General features: G+C 36.4%; 1 protein-coding gene across 4 annotated transcripts in view; it reads right to left on the minus strand.

The window, feature by feature from the left end:
• Window positions 1–19,055, minus strand: part of LOC116862811 (von Willebrand factor D and EGF domain-containing protein-like) — a 69,194-nt gene that overhangs the window by 41,026 nt on the left and 9,113 nt on the right. Inside the window, exons 2-7 of one of the 4 annotated variants that reach the window (XM_032850225.1) lie at window positions 17,850–18,034; window positions 14,213–14,444; window positions 5,873–5,938; window positions 4,683–4,930; window positions 4,023–4,112; window positions 1,742–1,886 (exon numbers count right to left, since the gene is read on the minus strand). In XM_032850225.1, coding sequence (XP_032706116.1) covers window positions 1,742–1,886; window positions 4,023–4,112; window positions 4,683–4,930; window positions 5,873–5,938; window positions 14,213–14,444; window positions 17,850–18,034 — 966 coding nt within the window. Of the gene's footprint in view, window positions 1–1,741; window positions 1,887–4,022; window positions 4,113–4,682; window positions 4,931–5,872; window positions 5,939–11,504; window positions 11,531–14,212; window positions 14,445–17,849; window positions 18,035–19,055 lie in introns of those variants that run through there. The other 3 variants (XR_004381718.1, XR_004381719.1, XR_004381720.1) reach the window with 3 other exon arrangements.

Genomic DNA, 19,055 nt, shown 5'->3' on the forward strand with positions numbered 1-19,055 from the left:
TACAAATTCCTGAGAAAGAAAAAAAAAGTTCTTCTTCATGCATTTTTTCCCCCTAGAAATACATACTGATCCTATACACATAAAAATTAACAAAAACATCTAAACTCTTAGCCAGCTCCCTAAGGTGATCATGGAATACATCTGGCTTGGATATCGCCCCTGACATCATTTCCTCAGTCTATGGTGTGAGGGCCAAGTATTGTTCTCTGTAAGCTTATAATAAAGCAGCATAGTCATTGTAGAAATACATTAGGAGAAACCAACTTGCTCTCTATGGAAGTAGATACACTTAAAAAAGATAAGGTGAGACATATCCAAAATGAAATCCAGAAATTCTTCTCCAGAAAAAAAGGAAATTATTTTTAATTGACAGATAATAGGAACATGCAAACTTTGAAAATGTAGAAATATATTGCTTTTCTATTATTATAATGCTTGTCTTGTTGAAAGAATTGAGAGCACACAAATATAACTCAAAGTAAACTTGCAACTGGAGAGAATCTTTGGCTAACACAATTGGAAAATACCAGTAACATCTTCCTCTTCCTATTTGTCCCCGTAAACTGTAACAAAATTTACAAAATACGCTTTTCACAGGTTGTCTGAAGTAGAATTATGTCAAGTGATGTGAGAGAGGGTTTAATTTCATATTTCTCTGCTGAATTTCAAAATACAATACTGCTCATGGTGCTCCCAGAAATCTAAATATGTAGCAGGGTATGACCTCAGCCTGCTTATTGTCAACTGCCTGGAGACGGCCTCTCTCAATGCCTCTTTCTATTTCCATATCCATCTCTTTACTGGGTGCAGCATTCATTCCCATCAGACTCTCTTTTTATCCTTTTGTTTCTCTGGTTTAATTTGGTGTAATACGGTGCTCGCTTCAGCAGCACATGTAATTTGGTGTAATATAGACATGAAGACCTAGATATATTGTATTTGATATATTTATTACATAACATTTTATGTCCTATGGTGAAAAGGTGTATAAACAGAATCTCTCTTAAAAGTTGCATTCTAATTTATGTATCTCTTATGTGCTTTGGTCTCTATATCGGAGTCTTAGGGGGAGAAACAGAATCTAATCAACCCAATGATTGCTATAAATGGTTTGTCCTCTCGTACTCTGTCATGTTCATGGGAGAATTTCACCTTTCTCTATAGGCTGTGACAGTGACATATATGCAGCCATGCATCCTGCAATCCTTATAATTAGCAATTTAAATAGAATTTTAAAACAAAAGATCTCAAACACAAGCTTACATTAGGGAGAGAGAAGTAAAGAATGCATTAGGAGATTCATGTTGCCTAAGTTGGAACTTATGTTGGCATAAGTTCCATATCACACCTCCCTATTTCGGGGTATTTGGAAAATCTTCAAGAGCAGTTTGTCCCTCCATCTCCGAAAACAAAGCAAAGAAAAAAAATAATAATAAGTGAGAGGAGGAAGAGAATGAGAGGAGGAGAGAATAAGAGGAGGAGCTGCTCATTACTGGGCTTGTTGGTTGGTTTTAACAAAAGCTTCCAGGCCAGGAGGGATAAATGAGAACTGCAACACAGATTGTTTTGACAGTCATGATAATAGCCCAGAAGTATTAATATGAGTGAGCCATAACTTGATGTAAACACACAACATAATTAATTACATGTACACACTCCAGTGACTTTTTCTAGAAGAAAAAAAAAGCATTAATTATTATCTGAAATCTAATAATAAAATTAAGTGAATTTAAAATATTACCTTGATCAACAGTTTTCAGTTTTAATGAGATTTTGCACTGCTGGCCAAGCTCACTGGGTTCAGAACAAATGACAGGAACTGTGCTCGCTATCTTCAACTGATATTCTTTCCCATCTTCTGATATAATGCTTAACTCTGGGTGTAACTGGCAAAAGAAAGCATGCAGAGCAGTCATGTCAAAACAGAATTTATTCCTAAGATAAAATTCTGCAAGAACATTTTTCTTGACAGCTCGTATTTTGCTAAATAAGCTAGGAGTAATAACTGAAGCCCTGGAATTTTTTAATTAAACAAGATCAATTAAAACCAAACCCTTAAAAACACTGGCAGCATGTGAAATTGCTGGACTGCTCCAAGCTGAGCCATAATCTGGTTCCCCAACACGTTAGGCAGCCTGGTACTGCCTTAGTGATTCTGGTTCTGGGATGGGTACTGGAGAATGGAGGAGACAAAGACGACTATATTCTTCCATTGCTTTGTCAACATTTACTGACTCACCAAGGTAAGAGTGTATTTATTCTTAGGGACTAATATCCATTCCTAACATAAATTAAAAATGTAAGGTTTTTTTTTTTTTTCAAACTCCTATTTAAATTCTAGTTAGTTAACATATAGTGCAATACTAGTTTCAGGAGTAGAATTTAGTGATACACCACTTACATATAATACCCATGCTCATCATAAGTGCCCTCCTTAATATCCATCACCCACTTGGCCCACTCCCTGCCCACCTTGCTCTATCAACCCTCAGTTTGTTCTCTATCATTAAGAGTCTCTTATGGGGCGCCTGGGTGTCTCAGTCAGTTAAGCGTAGTCAGTTAAGTGTCTGACTTCGACTCAGGTCATGATACCAGGGTCTTGGGATCGAGCCCTGCAGTGGGCTCCCAGGTCAGTGGGGAGTCTGCTTCTCCCTCTCCCTCTGCCTGCCCCTCTGCCTGCTTGTGCACTCATTCCCTCTCTCTCAAATAAATAAATAAAGTCTTAATTTAAAAAAAAAGTCTCTTATGGTTTATTTCCCTCTCTTTCTTTCCCCCCTCCCATATTTCATCTGTTTTGTTTCTTAAATTCCACACATGAATGAAATCATATGGTATTTGTTTTTCTCCGACATTTTTGGCTCAGCATTACATACTCTAGCTCCATCCACATCGCTGCAAATAGAATATCTATGTATTTTTTAATATATAAATCAAAATACTATTATCACTTTAAATATCTCAACCATCAGCTTCTTTCACTGCCTCTGTTTTCCTCGTTGGATTACTGAGTACTGAAAATCTAGGACCGGTCCTATCCAGTTCATAGGCCAATCCTTTTGTGAGCCAGCAAGTTTTTAATCCATCTTAGTTCCTGGCTAGCTCTCCAAACAGATGCTTCTTCGCACCACATTTTCTCCTTGTTGGCCTAATCAGAAACATTTTCTGGCGGCGGACCGCGGAACCCTGATGTCTGCTGAGTGTTCACCAATGGAGATCCAAAAGTTCCGTGCTCCAAGGTCTGAGCTCTGCTCTCCCTCCACTGTAATTATGCTGTTCGACAACATGGTTACTCTTCTCCCTTCTTTCCCTGGTCCCTGTTGTGTATAAGTGGACGTTCTCCAGGAACAGGTTCTGCCCTGGTTCTGAGTGTTAATCTCACAATCTATCAATCATCCCATCTTGTCCCCTAACTGGAGCTGAATCCAGGCCAAACTCCAGCACCGTGGCTGAGACCGCAGAGGGTGTTCAGTGCTTGCCTGACTAGACCTCCTGATACTCCCCCATTTCCTTCCACCCCTTCTGGATTCGCTGTCATACCTGCTCGTCTGCTGCAAAAGCTCACCTGTTCTTGGATGCCTGTGCTACCAGCAGTGACCACAGATGCTGCCTCCTTTAATGAGGCCCCTCATCACAGTTCACAGAGCACAGATCCCTGGGTCAATTCTATTCCAGTCAGAGGCTTCAGTACCGGACCTTGTCCTGTCTTCCAAAATGTATAACTAAATATCAATGCTCTAACTTTTAGTTATATGATGGAATGAATTATGGGACTAAAACTTTTATTTCATTCTAGTCTGAGCTACTTCTGAAAAAATATGCAAATATATTCCAATTTTTGTTCATTAATAGGGGCCCTCAAACATCATTGTGCCTTACAGTCATTTGGGTTACTTTTCAAAAATACAGACTCAGGGATCTCAATAGTCGGTGATGAGGTCCTAGAACCAGCATCCACAGATCGCAGTATGGAAAACACAGTGATAGAGAAATAATCTTTCTGATCCACCCCCATGGCTACATACCTTAATGCCTGCAAAAAATTCTTGGCTTTCGATGGCTAAACTCTGTACATGTGGTTTCTCCAATAAAAAGACGGAAGCACTACAGAATATCTACGAATACAATTAACAAATAATCATTTAGCAATAAAATTATGGAGAAAATACATGTAGACTATTATAATTAAGTACTTTGGGTAGATAGTGCAAACAAGATAATAAGAAATGAAATAGTTTTAAAACTTGCTTGAAAACTGGGAAAAAGTCCATCATTTAAAAATATTAGCTATTCAAAACCTCAACATAAAGTGTTGTAGACTTTGTGTTTTAAGATATATTTAAAAGTAGATAATAAGTGATAGCATCATTAAAAAAATGAAAATATCTTTCTAGAATAAAAACGTATCATTTTAAAACCAGAATGAGACATGCAGTTATATGGGTTCCTTGATAATCCAGCCAACCGCAACAGCGGATCTTCACATGTAGTCACTAAAATTATTGACTCATCCAATTATCACTGGAGTTGGCACGCTTGCAAAGGAAAAAAAGAAAAAGAAAAACAATAGTACTTTATATTCTGAGGCCAAAAGTATGTTTAGGATATGTTATATTAAAAAAAATCCATTTTGAAAATTAACACATCATGAAAAGAAAAGAAAATCCAATTGTTTGTGAACATACCCTATCTCCGAGCCTGAGATTTATGCCATCCAGTTCTAAAAGAGAGGATGCCTGAACTGTGGTCTCTTGCTTCAGCTCTTCTTTCACTTCTTGAGAAGAAAGCCTAGACCAAGTTATGAGAAATCCCACTGAGGTGTTTGTAGAGGAAACCTCAAAAGCACACCTACAGAAAAGCCTGGATCCAATCAGCTCCACCACAACTTTGGGCCTTTCTGGGGGTGGTGGTGGCAATGAGGCAGACAGCTGACCTGATGGGAGAAAATGCATCATCTGAAGTCAGGAATCTTAAAGAACAGAGACTTGGTGATGGGGAAAACTCACGGAGACTAACTCAGGGATTTATATTAGGAAAAGGAAGATAGTACTTAGAGAGATAATTATTCTCTAGCAATCAGCAAAGTTGCATGTTCTTATTTTGATCCATAATCACAGAAATACTGACAGCAGAGAAATTATCAGCTCAAGTTTATATTAACGCATGTTGGATGTGTCTACTCTTGAAGAGTCTAGCTCTTGGACATAAAAGTAATTTACCTCCTTTAAAGCAATTTCTGAAAGATTTCCTTTTCTAAGACAGAACAAACAATAAAATTAAGGTCTTTTACATTATAATTTCTCACTTTAAAAAGTCATTATAATGTAAATTTAAATGACTCACTGTTTTACTCTTATCATTTACTCTTACAACTCAACTTATCATTACTGTGGATTGAAAGAGCTGCTCATCACAAGAGTGATTATACTGTTCAGTGGAATATATCAAGTGTTAAAAAATAGTCTTAGTCTTTTCATTTTTTCTGATGTTAAAAATGTTTAAAGTTTTCTCTAGAAATTTAGGAAGACTTTGCAGTTTCTATCTCTGGTCATTTGCAAAATTAAATTTGGGAATCTAATGTGTTTTGATTTCAGGTACCTGGGTGGCTCAGTCAGTTAAGCATCTGCCTTCCGTTCAGGTCATGATCCCAGGGTCCTGGGATGGAGTCCCACACTGGGCTCCTTGCTTAGCAGGGAGTCTGCTTCCCTATCTCCCTCTATCCCTCACCCGTGCTCTGGTGTGTGCTCTCTCTCTCTCTCACTAGCTCTCTCTCTCAAATAGTATAATTAACATCTAAAGTAAGTTACAGTACATAAAAACCCATTGAAATTATTAGTTTATAAATAATTATTTAAAAATAAAATATGGTACTTACGAACACAGAGACCTCCAATTTCAATTTCATCAGGATGACATGGGTATAATTCTGCATCAGAAATAGCTGAAAAAGGTTCAGATTTGTATCCTTATTCAGTTGAGCGTAAAGATATAAATACATAAATATCTGAAATGACAATTCTTTGGAGAAGTATGTTTTAATACAGACCTAGACTTACTAGTTCTCTTTTTTAATAATAATATTTTCCCTTTTCAAGATGAGATTAAATGGAGATAATTTATAATCATATTTTAAAACAACCACAGCTTTCATATCTTGTTTTCTAAATTTTAGTCTACATTATTAAATAACAAAACTACAATTTCCATAAATTTATATGAGAGTTGGTTTGAACCACTTCCATGTAACTTGCCTCCCCTCTAACCATGTGCAGGATTACAGAAATGAGTCAGCAGCTATCATGGTAATAACTATAACTATAACTATATAATAATTCTCAATGCCAAACTCAATTCATTGGGATAAGGGTAACTACCTGAACAAAGATAGGCTCATCATATTGCTTCTTGGAAAAATTTAGAATTTGAACCTAGAGACAGGAGTTGAAAACTGGGTCAAGTCACTGATGAAGCTCTACAGGAATGTCTACAGACTCTTACTGCCAACATCATGGGAGCTGCTCTATTGCCATACCTTCTGAGGACTTCTTATTTAACTCTTTCTTGGATTCAATGACAGATCCTAAAATTGTTAGAGTCCATCATTTTTAAACATTCTTTTTACTTGTTTTCTTTTACTTGCAACTCAAACTAATATTTATTGTGAGTTATTTTTTATTTGCATTTTGATCATTTTATTTGTATATGGAAACCCAATTTGTTGAAACTTGTCCTTAAGAACTGACTGTGTTCCTGTGTTGAAATCAGTTAACTATGTGTGTTGATTTATTTCTAGACTCTATACTTTTCCACCCATCTATTTGTCTATCTTGATGCAATACTCTGTAGATTACTATAACTTTAGAATATGTCTAAAAGTTAGCATAAATTGTCCAATTCTTTTCCTTATCACTATAGTTGTGGATATTGATATCTTGTATTTCTTTAAAATTTTTAGGATAAATTTTTCAATGTCCACAAAAAAACTTGCTGAGATATTGATCAGGATTGTTTTAGAGCTATAAATTATTCCAAGGAGAACTGATTTCTTTTTTTTTTTTAATTTTATTTATTTATTTGACAAGAAAAGATCATAAGTAGGCAGAGAGGCAGGCAGAGAGAGAGAGAGAGAGAGAGGAGGAAGCAGGGTCCCCGCTGAGCAGAGCCCGATTAGGGGCTTGATCCCAGGACCCTGAGATCATGACCTGAGCCGAAGGCAGAGGTTTTAATGCACTGAGCCACCCAGGCGCCCCGAGAACTGATTTCTTAACATCGAATCATTGTTCCATAAACATGGTTTATCTCTCCATTATTTTAAGTTTCCCAATTTCTCTTAAAAAAGTTTTACTGTTCTTAATAGGTCTTATACATCTTTCTCCATATTTATTCCTAAGTATTCCATATACTTAGTACTATAATTGGTATTTTTATTTTTATTTTTATTTTTTTTAAGATTTTATTTATTTATTTGACAGACAGAGATCACAAGTAGGCAGAGAGGCAGGTAGAGAGAGAGGAGGAAGCAGGCTCCCTGCCGAGCAGGGAGCCCGATACAGGGCTCGATCCTAGGACCCTGGGATCATGACCTGAGCTGAAGGCAGAGGCTTTAACCCACTGAGCCACCCAGGCGCCCCTATAATTGGTATTTTTAGACGAAATTTTTGCTGATATATAAAGAATTACATATAACTTTTATATGTTGATCTTTTTAGTCAGTATCTCTGCTAGCTCCAGTGGTTTTTTGTAGATTCCACTGGATGTTTTCTAAATAGATGATATCATCTGTATTTATATTCACAAGTGATATTGTTTCATAGTTTTCTTGTCATGTGTGTCTGCTCTTAGTGTCAGAGTAATGTGGGACTTGGGGAGTCCTGTAGTTTCTACTACTCATTTTTCTGGAAAAGTTGTGTAAAATTAGTATTATTTCCTCCTTTATTATTAGGAAGAATTCCCAAACCATCTGGGCCAGGGTTTTTCATTTGTTTGTTCTGTCTATGGGATAGATTTTAACCAGAAATATAATTTGTTTAATAAATATAGGGCCATTGAAATTATCTTTTTTGAGTGAGCTCTTGTTATCTGTGCATTTCAAGAAACTTGTCTACTTCATTTAAGTTGTCAAATGTACTGGGAGTTATTCGTAATTCTTCTTTATTAATATTCATAGAGTCTGTACTTGTATTAGCTCTCTTATCCTGATATTGGAAATTTCTGTCTTATCGTTTTGTACTGATTGAATTGGCTAGAGAATTATTAATTTTATTGAATTTCTCAAACTAGCTTTTGATTATCTTAAGTTTTTTGTTTTGTGTATTATTTCATTGATTTTCACTCTGGTCATTATTTCTTTCCTGCTTACTTTGGGTTTCATTTGTGCTGCTACTTCTAATTTCTTAACTATGAACTGATGGTTGCCTGGGTGGCTCAGTTGTTAAGTATCTGCCTTTGGCTAAAGTCATGATCCCAGGGTCCTGGGATGGAGCCCCACATGGGGCTCCCCACTCTGCGGGAAGCCCTCTCCCACTCCCCCAGCTTGTGTTCCCTCTCTCACTCTCTCTCTCTAAAATAAATAAATAATCTTAACTATAAGCTGAGGGGTTTTTTATTTGTAAACTTTGTTTTCACTGTATATTTAGTGGGTTTTTTTTTAATTTTTTTTTTACTAACATCAAACTTTTTCTAATATTCTAATTTCCTTACTTAGGGTCTAGAATGTAATCTATCTTGATAATACTTCCTGTGCACTTGTAAAGAATGTGGGCTACTCAATCATTTGTGGAATCTTCTCTAAATGTTATTTAGATGAAATTGGTTGATAGAGTTTTCTAGTCTCCTCCATTTTTTTGTTTTTGTTTCTATGTGCTCAATTATCGACTGATGGGTGCTAATCTCCAACATGAACCATAGATTTGTCTATTTCTTGTTGAAGTCCTGTAAGTTTTGCTTCATGTAGTTTGAATTCCATTATTAAATACACAAATCTTTAGAATTCTTTTGTCTTGTTTTTCAATTGACCCTTTTATCTTTAGGAAATGACCCTTGTTTTTCTAGGTAATATCCTTTGCTCAATAATTTACTTTGTCTAATATTAATATTACTACTCTAGATTTCTTGTGATTTGTGGTACTTAAGTTTATCTTTTTCTATCCTTATATCTTCAATCTCATCTTTCTTTATATTTAAAATGGGTTCTTCTGGGGAACGTGTAGTTGGTTGTTGCTTTTATTATCCCATCTGAAAATTTCTGACTTTCAGTTGGGGTGTTTAAACCTTACATATTTCTTTTTAATTTTATTTATTTATTTGTCAGAGAGAGAGAGCACACAAGCAGGGGTAGTGGCAGGCAGAGGGAGAAGGAGACTCCCTGCTGAGCAGGACCCTACGATCATGACCCGAGCCAAAGGCAGACGCTTAACTGATTGAATCACCACGGCATCCCCCAATGAATTCTTAATAATTATATATAAGTCTTTTTGTTTGAATGGTATTGATAAGTATAATATTGAATTAACCTTCTTATTTGGCTTCTAGAAAGTACAGATAAACTGTGTGAAAAAAAGCCAAAGAATTCTTCTAAAGTAGCTGTCATAAGACTTCTTTCAAATCAACTCCTTAAAGGGAAGTGTTCCAGTTAGCACATGCCCTCTTTCCACCCTTAGGGCTTCCCATTTCATCTTGTCTAAAATGCACATAAAGGGCTTAAACTGGACCTTCATCCCCTCACTGTGAAGGCAAAGCAAAAGCCTAGAGACTCACAGAGTCCTCAGCCTGACACTGTAACATGGCCAAACCACCATCAACTGGGAACATCTGCTACAGATTCTTGGTAAGCAAGAAAAAGAGACACAATGCAGATTGACTCATTTTTGTTTGCTATCCATGAAGTCTAATTCCAGTCTAAATAGTATTTTAAGGTAAGCTTTTTTAAATTGGCACATCAGAGAGGATAATTCATGTGTTCATCTGACTAATAACTTACACACAAAGAGTAAAAAATAACAATCTTCGCCCCCAAATTCTCCTTAATTAAAACCAGTAGCAGGACTTGAATATGGAGAATAAGAGAAGTAATTCTCGAATATTCAAGCTTGAAAAACTGAATGGGTGGAAAAGGCATCTACAGGAATTTTTTTTTAAGTTTTAAGGGTATGCCATAAAAATGCAAATTTCATGTATTTTGTTTATAAATTCAATGTAAACAGTATTTCTGATGACTTGGTTGTTTTTATTTTATGATATTCTCTGGTATGAAAGTTTTGTTTTCATTTTTAACAGTAATCAATATTTCTTAAAATAATGTAGGCATATTATTGTTTTTTTTTCCCATTGAAACACCTAAACAATTTTCCACAAATACTTGGCAATATTATTTGAAATTTTATAAAAATTAACTTTTTAATGACACAAATATTGAAAAACACTTAAAAGACATTTTTCAAAATCTCTCAACTTGGCCACTCAATGAAATGGATGCATCTCTCTGGATTTTCTCCTTCCCAATGAGTAACACTAGCTCTATTAGCTGAGCAGAAGCTGTCCTTCCTCAGTGAACGTACTGCTTTCCGCCAGGTTTAGCTGGCCAGCAGCTGTGTAAGAAAGATGAAGATTTACTGGCTCATGCTCTCAGGATAATTCTCCTAAGACCTCTCATAGCACAGAGAATAAAATGAAGAGCTCCCTAAGGATCAGGCATTGCTGCCTTCCCAAATCCAGGTCTTGTTAGGCTCTCCCTCACTCTCTGTGATCCAACATCTCTGTGCTGCTTTGCTCATGAGAGCAGCACCACACTCATTGCCTCAAGGCTGTTCATGTGCTGCCCTTGCTCTCTGGGAGGTTCTTCCCCACACTCTTTATCTGCCCCAGGACTATCTATCTACCCTCAAACTCTCAATGTCAATGCCCTGCTTTCAGTAGAGGCTTTTTCAGCATCTCATAAATTTCACCCTCCCTCACCTCTGGTGTTCTTAGCTACAGCAACTTTTAATCTTCTCATTCACATCATTCATTGCAATTTGTGGTTCCACATATATACTCTTTGCCATTGTTTTGTCGGATCTGTTATTCGTTTATGTTTGTTTATTTTTATTTTAATGTGGAGAGTCTAAGAACCTCAGGATGAAAATATTCATAGGTGTTACTCATACAATTTTTATTGTTTGCTCAATCCAGTGTTTGCCTAGTTTAAGATGGCTGATCTACAACAGTATCTCCCAGCATTTTCAATCGACTACATATGAAGGAGTCCAGATAACATAGGGGGAAGTTGATTTCCTCCCATAATCTAGTCACATATCAGCACACTCCCTCTACCCCAAGAATAAATCCCTCAATTGTTGGTTCCATTCTTATCTAACACAGCCCAAGCAAAAAAAAAAAAAAAAAAAATCACGATTATGTAGTTTCTATTTTGAGAATATTTCTACTTTGAGTTTCTATTTTGAGAATATTTCTACTCCTCGTATCTGAGGAGTTGGGTCACTAGTTCTATAAAATACTTCTAAGGGCACCTGGGTGGCTCAGTTATTTGAGCATCTGCCTTCGGCTTGGGTCACAATCTCAGGGTCCTGGGATCGAGCCTTGAATGGAGCTTTCGGTTAAGCTGGGAGTCTGCTTCTCTTTCTCTCTCCCTCTGCTCCTCCTCACTGTTCATTCTCTCTCTCTCTCCCCATCTCTCACAAATGAGTGAATGAAATCTTAAAAGAAAAAAACAACTTCTATTAAACATCCATTTGTTGAATCCTTACTTTTTAAGGACACAAGGTTTTGAGACCCTGATGTAAAGGGTACATGGTCTTCAAAATGTTCACAGTCATAATAGAGTACAGAGAGAATGAAACAAACAAACAAAAACTCAGTAAGTTCGATTATCTATTGTGAGCTCCATGATGGTGTATTATGAGAGCTACCCACAAGCGCCCCTATTCCCCAGTATCCTTAGTCAATACCGTATCAGTGGCAGGCTCATGAACCTGGTGTACATTTTATGTCTCTATATCTCATGTTCCCTCTTACGGAACAGGCCAAAGTGCAACTTTCCATTTCTCTCCCAACTGATGTCTTACTTTCCCATTTCCATTGCCCAAGAAAATAACCTAGGCTTTGTCCTTGGTTCCTTTCTGTCCATCTTCTCCCATACCCAGTGTATGAGCTCTACTTCCAAAAGACATCTCAACTCAATAACCTCTTTTCTCTGTCACATGGTATAAACCATTTCCTTCCCCCGCTGCAACCTTAGAGCGACCACCGTCTTTCCAAAGCTTCCTAAACAGAGTCTTACTGCAGGAATAGTGGCCCTTTAAATACAATCCTTAGACCACATCCACCTACTTTAAGATTTTTTTTTTTTTTTTTTTATTGATTTGACAGACAGAGATCACAAGTAGACAGAGAGGCAGGCAGAGAGAGAGAGGGAAGCAGGCTCCCTGCTGAGCAGAGAGCCCAATGCGGGACTCAATCCCAGGACCCTGAGATCATGACCTGAGCCGAAGGCAGCGGCTTATCCCACTGAGCCACCCAGGCGCCCTCCACCTACTTTAAATCCCATAAAGTTTTATACTGCAGTTATGACTAAATCTAAGTTCCTACCATGGTCTACAGACCCTACTGTCCCCTTCCTACTTTTCTGACCTCATCTCTAAAGTCTCATCTACTCAGTCGTCCTGCCACGTTGTTCCTCCTTCAGTTCCTTAAACGGCCATCTTCATGTCTATCCTAGGACACTGGCATTTGTTGTTTTTCCTACACGGAATGCTCTTTCCCCGTATATTTCCATGGCTGACTTATTCCCCTCATTCAGAGCTCAGCTCAAGTTCATCATCTACTGAGAGAAACCTTTTTCAGGCATTCTTGTAAGACAGCATCCCTGTGTCAGTCAATTGTTTTTTTCTCTAATTTATACACATACTGCTTTCAAAACTAATTTTATTTTTTGTTTTATTTTTGGGTTGTGATAAAACATTTTATTTAAAGTTAATTTTAGACTCACATAAAAATTATGAAAATAATATGGATCTTTACCTGTAATAATACCCCTTCTACTAATGTTCACATATTATGAAACCATGATACATTTATTAAAACTCAGAAACTAACCTTAGGAATCTATTCTTAAATAAACTGAAAACTCCATTTGGATTTTACTAGTTTTCCAGCAGCATTCTTTTCTGTTTTGGTATTAAATCCAGGCTATCATCATATTGCATTATTATTCATGTTTCCTTAGTCCTTTCCAATCTGTGACAGTTTTTGCACTCTTTCATGGCTTTTCATGATTTTGACACTTTGGAAAAGTATTGTTCAGGTATTTTGCAGAATGCTTCTGACTTTGGACTTACATGAATTTTCTCATGATTATACCAGGGTAATGGCTTTTAGGGAAGAACACCACAAAAGAGAAGAGCATCTTATTGCATATTATTAGTAGGAGCCCAATATCAACATACATTATCACTAGTGATATTAACCTTGGTCACTTGATTAATAAAGTGTCTACTAGATTTCTCCACTATGAAACCACTGTATTTTCCTTCCTATATACTATTATTTGGAAGGAGGTCACTAAGTACAGTCCACAACCAAAACAAAAGGAATTAGACTACACCTTATAGGTAGGATAGTAGCTACACATATTTGCATTTGTCCTTAAGAAAGCTTTATCTCCTTTCCTCCACCAATTTATTTCTCTAATCATGCCTCGATATAGTAGGGACTCACGGATATTTATTTTATTCTTTGGGTCATAGTCAGTTCATTTATGTGTGTTGTCTGAGGCACTCCACTAGAATATGAGTTGCATGAGGTAAGATAACCCATTTGTCTTGTTCATTACCATAACCCTACGTCCTAAAATAATTCCTGGCAAAGGATAAACATTCAATCCATATTAATGAATGAAAGATGAAATAATATCAAACATATTTTCATGATCTCTTTTACTCACCATTCTTCATCTCTTAATTGAAAAAGTGAAGGGACATGAGGAAACCAATGAATTTTTAACACATTCAATCATCATGTCCAAAGGGAAGAAAGAACCCTAAATAGGTTTGGCTAATTTAAACCAGAAATTTAGCTTCACCCTACAAACAGTGGCAGACCGAGACTCTTCCTGAAATCTGTATTATTTCAACACAACCCATCCAAAGAATGGCCCCAAAACACCAACACAAACAGTTCTGCGATTAACAGCTCTTGGATATCACTCATATTTTCTTACCTTGTGCACAATATCCCATACATCCCTGAGTGGGCTGTAGTAAGTACACAAAAAAGTTTCCACAGTTTCTTACAGACACTGGGATTTGAAAAAGGCAGCAGTCTTTTGTAGCACTAAATGAAAACTGCCACGTGGCACAAGCTGTCAGTTGCTTGATCTCTCCAGGTGAAGGCAGTGTCTCTGAATCTCTCAGAGATAGCCAGATGGGGGCCTGTGTTCCACAGTGATTCACCTTTTGCAACAGAGAAAACAAAGTTGAAAATCCAATTTATTTTCACACATAAGTCAACTTTGCATTTTCTTCTAAACAACCTTTAAAATAATAGACTATTATTTAAAAAACTCTAATAACTTGTACCTGTACTGTAAGAGGAAATTTATATAGCTACTAAATTTAAAGAATACTAAATTTAAGGTTAATTGTTCATAACTAATATTATCTTATTCCATTTAAATTTATTCTATATTACCTTTGTAATGTAAATAAGACAAATTCAGTATCAGATAACTTACCACCATAGTGATACATTCTAAGATAAGAGAATCTGAAGTCATCTTAATATAGAGCAAAAAGATAAACTCACCTTGGAAATTTCTTCTAAAATTACTGGATGTAGTATATGTTAGATTACTGGGGGGGGGAAGGAGGTGGGGGAGGAGGTAATTGGGTAATGGGCATTAAGAAGGCCACTTGATATAATGAGCACTGAGAGTTATACAGAACTGATGAATCACTAAATTCTACGCTTGAAACTAATAATACAGTATATGTTAACTAAATTGAACTTATATAAATAATTTTTTAAAAAGAAGTTAATGTGGGGTGCCTGGGTAGCTCAGGGGGTTAAGCCTCTGCCTTCAGGTCAGGTCATGATCTCAGGGTCCTGGGATTAAGTCCCCCACCCCCCAATCAGGCTCTCTGCTCAGCAGGGAGCCTCCTCTCCCCTTTTCCTCCTGCCTGCCTCTCTGCCTACTTGTGATCTTTGTCTGTCAAATAAATAAATAAAATCTTAAAAAAAAAAAAAAAAGAATGTATAGTTCACGAGGCATCAAAAATGAGAAGAAAAGGAAAGGACTGTTCAAATCCAGTGATGAAACAATTGGTTGGCAATTTGAAAGAAAAGTCTCCCTTAAAGCCAATTATCAAAATATTTCCAGTTGGAAAATGGAATTAAATAGGAAACTAACCCAGGAAAAATAAACTGCATATGATTTAGGAACGACCCACACAGGCACTTGCTAAAAGCATGACCTCAGGCAAGACACTCAGCATCCTTCCTTTTTGTTCTAGGTGGATTGTAGTATGTGCTATGGTAAGGTATAAACATAATTATGTACATAACATAATTTCTACATAGCAATGACTCAGTTTTTTTTTCAGATTGTTATCCAGATTATAATACTCAATATTATGATTTCTATACTTAAAAACAATGGAAATCATAAAGGAAAAGATTGATAGTTATGTTTAAATAATAATTTTAAAAATATAAGACAAATAAGAGTTAATAAGAATTGGGTGCATCTGGGTGGCTCAGTGGGTTAAGCCTCTACCTTCGGCTCAGGTCATGATCTCAGGGTCCTGGTATTGAGTCCCACATCGGGCTTTCTGCTCAGTAGGGAGCCTGCTCCCCCCACCCCCGCCTGCCTCTGCCTCCTTGTGATCTCTGTCTGTGAAATAAATAAATAAAATCTTAAAAAAAAAACCCAACAGAATTAAATAAGAACTATTTAATAACATTATATTTAGTATATTATTTATTGTCACATTATTATATTTCTTATTTTATTTTAATTATATAATATTATCCACTTAAAAACTGTAAGATCATAGATGGGTAAAAGACACAAACACATAATTCACAAAAGAAATACAGATGTCTAATGAATACATGAAAGTATCCAGTATTAAAAAAGGTATTTTTACCTACTGCTCCTAAAATGAGAGATTAACATATTTTTTAAAAAGATTATTATTTATTTATTTATGTGACAGACAGAGATCACAAGTAGGCAGAGAGGCAGGCAGAGAGAGAGGGGGAAGCAGGCTCCCCGCTGAGCAGAGAGCCCGACGCAGGGCTCAATCCCAGGACCCTGAGATCATGACCTGAGCCGAAGGCAGAGGCTTTAACCCACTGAGCCACCCAGGTGCCCTGAGATTAGCATATTTTAAAAAAACAATTATATGTATCAAAAACTTCAAAAAGACATTAACCTTTACTAATTTTAATTATAAAATAATCTTAATAAATACACTAAAATATAAGTGATTTATATGCATGTTTACTAATTGCAGAATTACTTATTATAGCAAGAGCCCAAAGGCTCACACATGGCAATGGTTTATATAAATACAGTATATGCATATGACAGAATATTATTTTCAAAATTAATATTAAAGATTTTCAATAGCATAGGAAAATGCTAATGCTGTAACTACCTGAAAAAAGCATGTTATGCAATTGGACATGTAGCATGAACCTTAAAGAACAATATAAAAAGAGGGAATGATAGCAAAATGTTTTTATGGTACTATGACTGTGTGGGTATATGATGAATGAATGTTATTCTAATAATAGTCCTTCATTTTCTAAGTTTTCTGTAATGTACATGAATTACTTTAATCATCATAAATAAACATTTTCATTTACACAGACTTGTATTATCCTCTAGAGTTAAAAAGAAAAGAAAAGAAAAGAAAAACAAAAAAGTCCTACGGATTCTCCAGGTGGCTCCTCTAAAGCTTTGAATCAAGTAGGGAATGAGAGAGTGGGGGCAGAGAACACTTCTCCCTGGGGCACAGCCCCAGTGAAATCAGTTCACTTTTACATTTGTGTGAGGTTCTAGATTCAATTATAATTAGTTCAGCCAAAGGAGAAAAAACACAAATATTTAAGGATGTAATGAATTTCCTGTAATTTCCTCAAATTTTACTTCTAAATTCTGATTTTTTTAGTTTATTACAAACAAAATGTCACAAAAGTGACAAGCAAATAAACAAAAAGGAAAGAATAAGATGGCCACAGTGTCACAGCTTAAATACTGTTAAAATTTGGATATCTTCCCTGAGTTTTTTTTACATTACGTTTGAAAGGGAAAATAATTCCTGCTTCTGCATAATTCACAAAATGTAGGTAACAATAAGGAGAATGAAGAGCCCTCACATAGAAGGAGCCTTCTATTTAAGACTGACAAGAACTTGAAGCACTTAGACAACACAGTATTTTACTGTTCGCAAGTTACTTAGAGGTAAGTACAGGAACCCTGGAGACTAGTGGCCTGTGATCGATATGTGGCTGTTTGGATAACTCTAGCAGGGGTGTTTTCGCTTAAGAATCTGTGTGTCCTGTGTTCTATGATGGAAATAAGGGTAACAGACTTTATTCTAGGGTTGTAAAAACTACATAAGATAGTGTAGGTAAAAACCCTTGGTGGACTGCATGAGCGTAACATTAGCTATTACTATTATTATTACAACAGGGAACATGGCACAATATTCCTTTGGATTAACTCAATCTTGACACAAAAGTAAAATCATATTCCAGAGAGAGAAATAAATTGGTTTTAACAAGATTCAATCCTCATATGAAAAAATACATAAGAAAACAAACATGTAGTTCTTAGTGAGTTGAAATACCTCAACACATTTGGTTGGCATCTCAGCAGGTCTGTCAAAGATGAGAAACCGATACCATCCGGGAGAGAGAGAATGGTCACATATCAGGTCTTGAGAGGGAGAATGCTGGAGGTGCATTGAGTCAAAATGCACACTTCTGTAAGGACTCTGAAGAAACCGGTGTCCCCCAGGAGAGCACTCCCGAGCTAGGATGGAAAGACAGTGTCTTATGTATGTGTTTTCCTCATTAACACAGTTTATTCCTCAGTTAAAACTGATTCTCCTCCCAAATTAAGCAAAAACCTACAACTGCACATAATGACCATATGACATGTCAGGATTTCTTAGTAAGTCAAAGATGACTTGCATTTTCCATAAATGCAATAAACCAATCAATAAACTATAGAATGTATTTTTGAGGTACTTAAATTTCAAGAACTTTATTTTCATTTAATTTGGACAAGCAATACTGCTGCTCACTGTTGAGTTAGGATTTGTTTACTCTTATCATCTGAAGTCACAGACCCTGCAAAGATGCCTCTTGAGAGTAGCCCTCCAGATCTGAATGCCATTACTGACCCTTCATGACACATATCCCTCCCCAATAGCCATATGCCCCCCACATCCCATCTCTGCCAAGTCCTGGAAGGCAACGAATTAAGCTTTTAAGGCCAAGCTAATTTTTGCAAAATGCCCTCCTACTGAAGTTTCCCGCATTCTTGAGTACAGGAAAGAATATAGTTTTCAGTTTTTTTTCCTTTTTCTTTTTTTGTAATATAAAGTATTGAAGTCCCTTTTTATGACCAGGCACAGGAAAAGGAAAGGGGTGTAGGAGAACAGTTTTGAAGGAGAAACAAGAAAAGACCCTGGAGAAAGGGAGACTCTCTAGGTTTTTTTTAGGGAAGCCATTTTCTGAGTAGCACTTGGCCTGGAGGATACTTTTTCTGTCAAACCCACAGAGGCAGAACATAAAGCTCCTCTCCCAGAAAGAAGAGAGAAACAGAGGCAGTAATCCTAGAAACATGTCCTAGAAATGTAACCAGAATTATAACTCTTGTTTGAAGCTCCTGTACTCTCAAATAATAGGAAGCATAAAGAACTGTCCTTATTTGAATATTAGAGTTTCTTGTTGATACAGTAGGTATAAAATCTCCAAATATTAGCTATTATGTATGTTGAAGGAAACTACTATAATACAGATACTATCTATAAAATAGAAATGTGAAA

The sequence above is a fragment of the Lontra canadensis genome, unplaced genomic scaffold (genome assembly GCF_010015895.1).
Source record: "Lontra canadensis isolate GAN:19392208 unplaced genomic scaffold, GSC_riverotter_1.0 scaffold341, whole genome shotgun sequence".
Classification (NCBI taxonomy): domain Eukaryota; kingdom Metazoa; phylum Chordata; class Mammalia; order Carnivora; family Mustelidae; genus Lontra; species Lontra canadensis.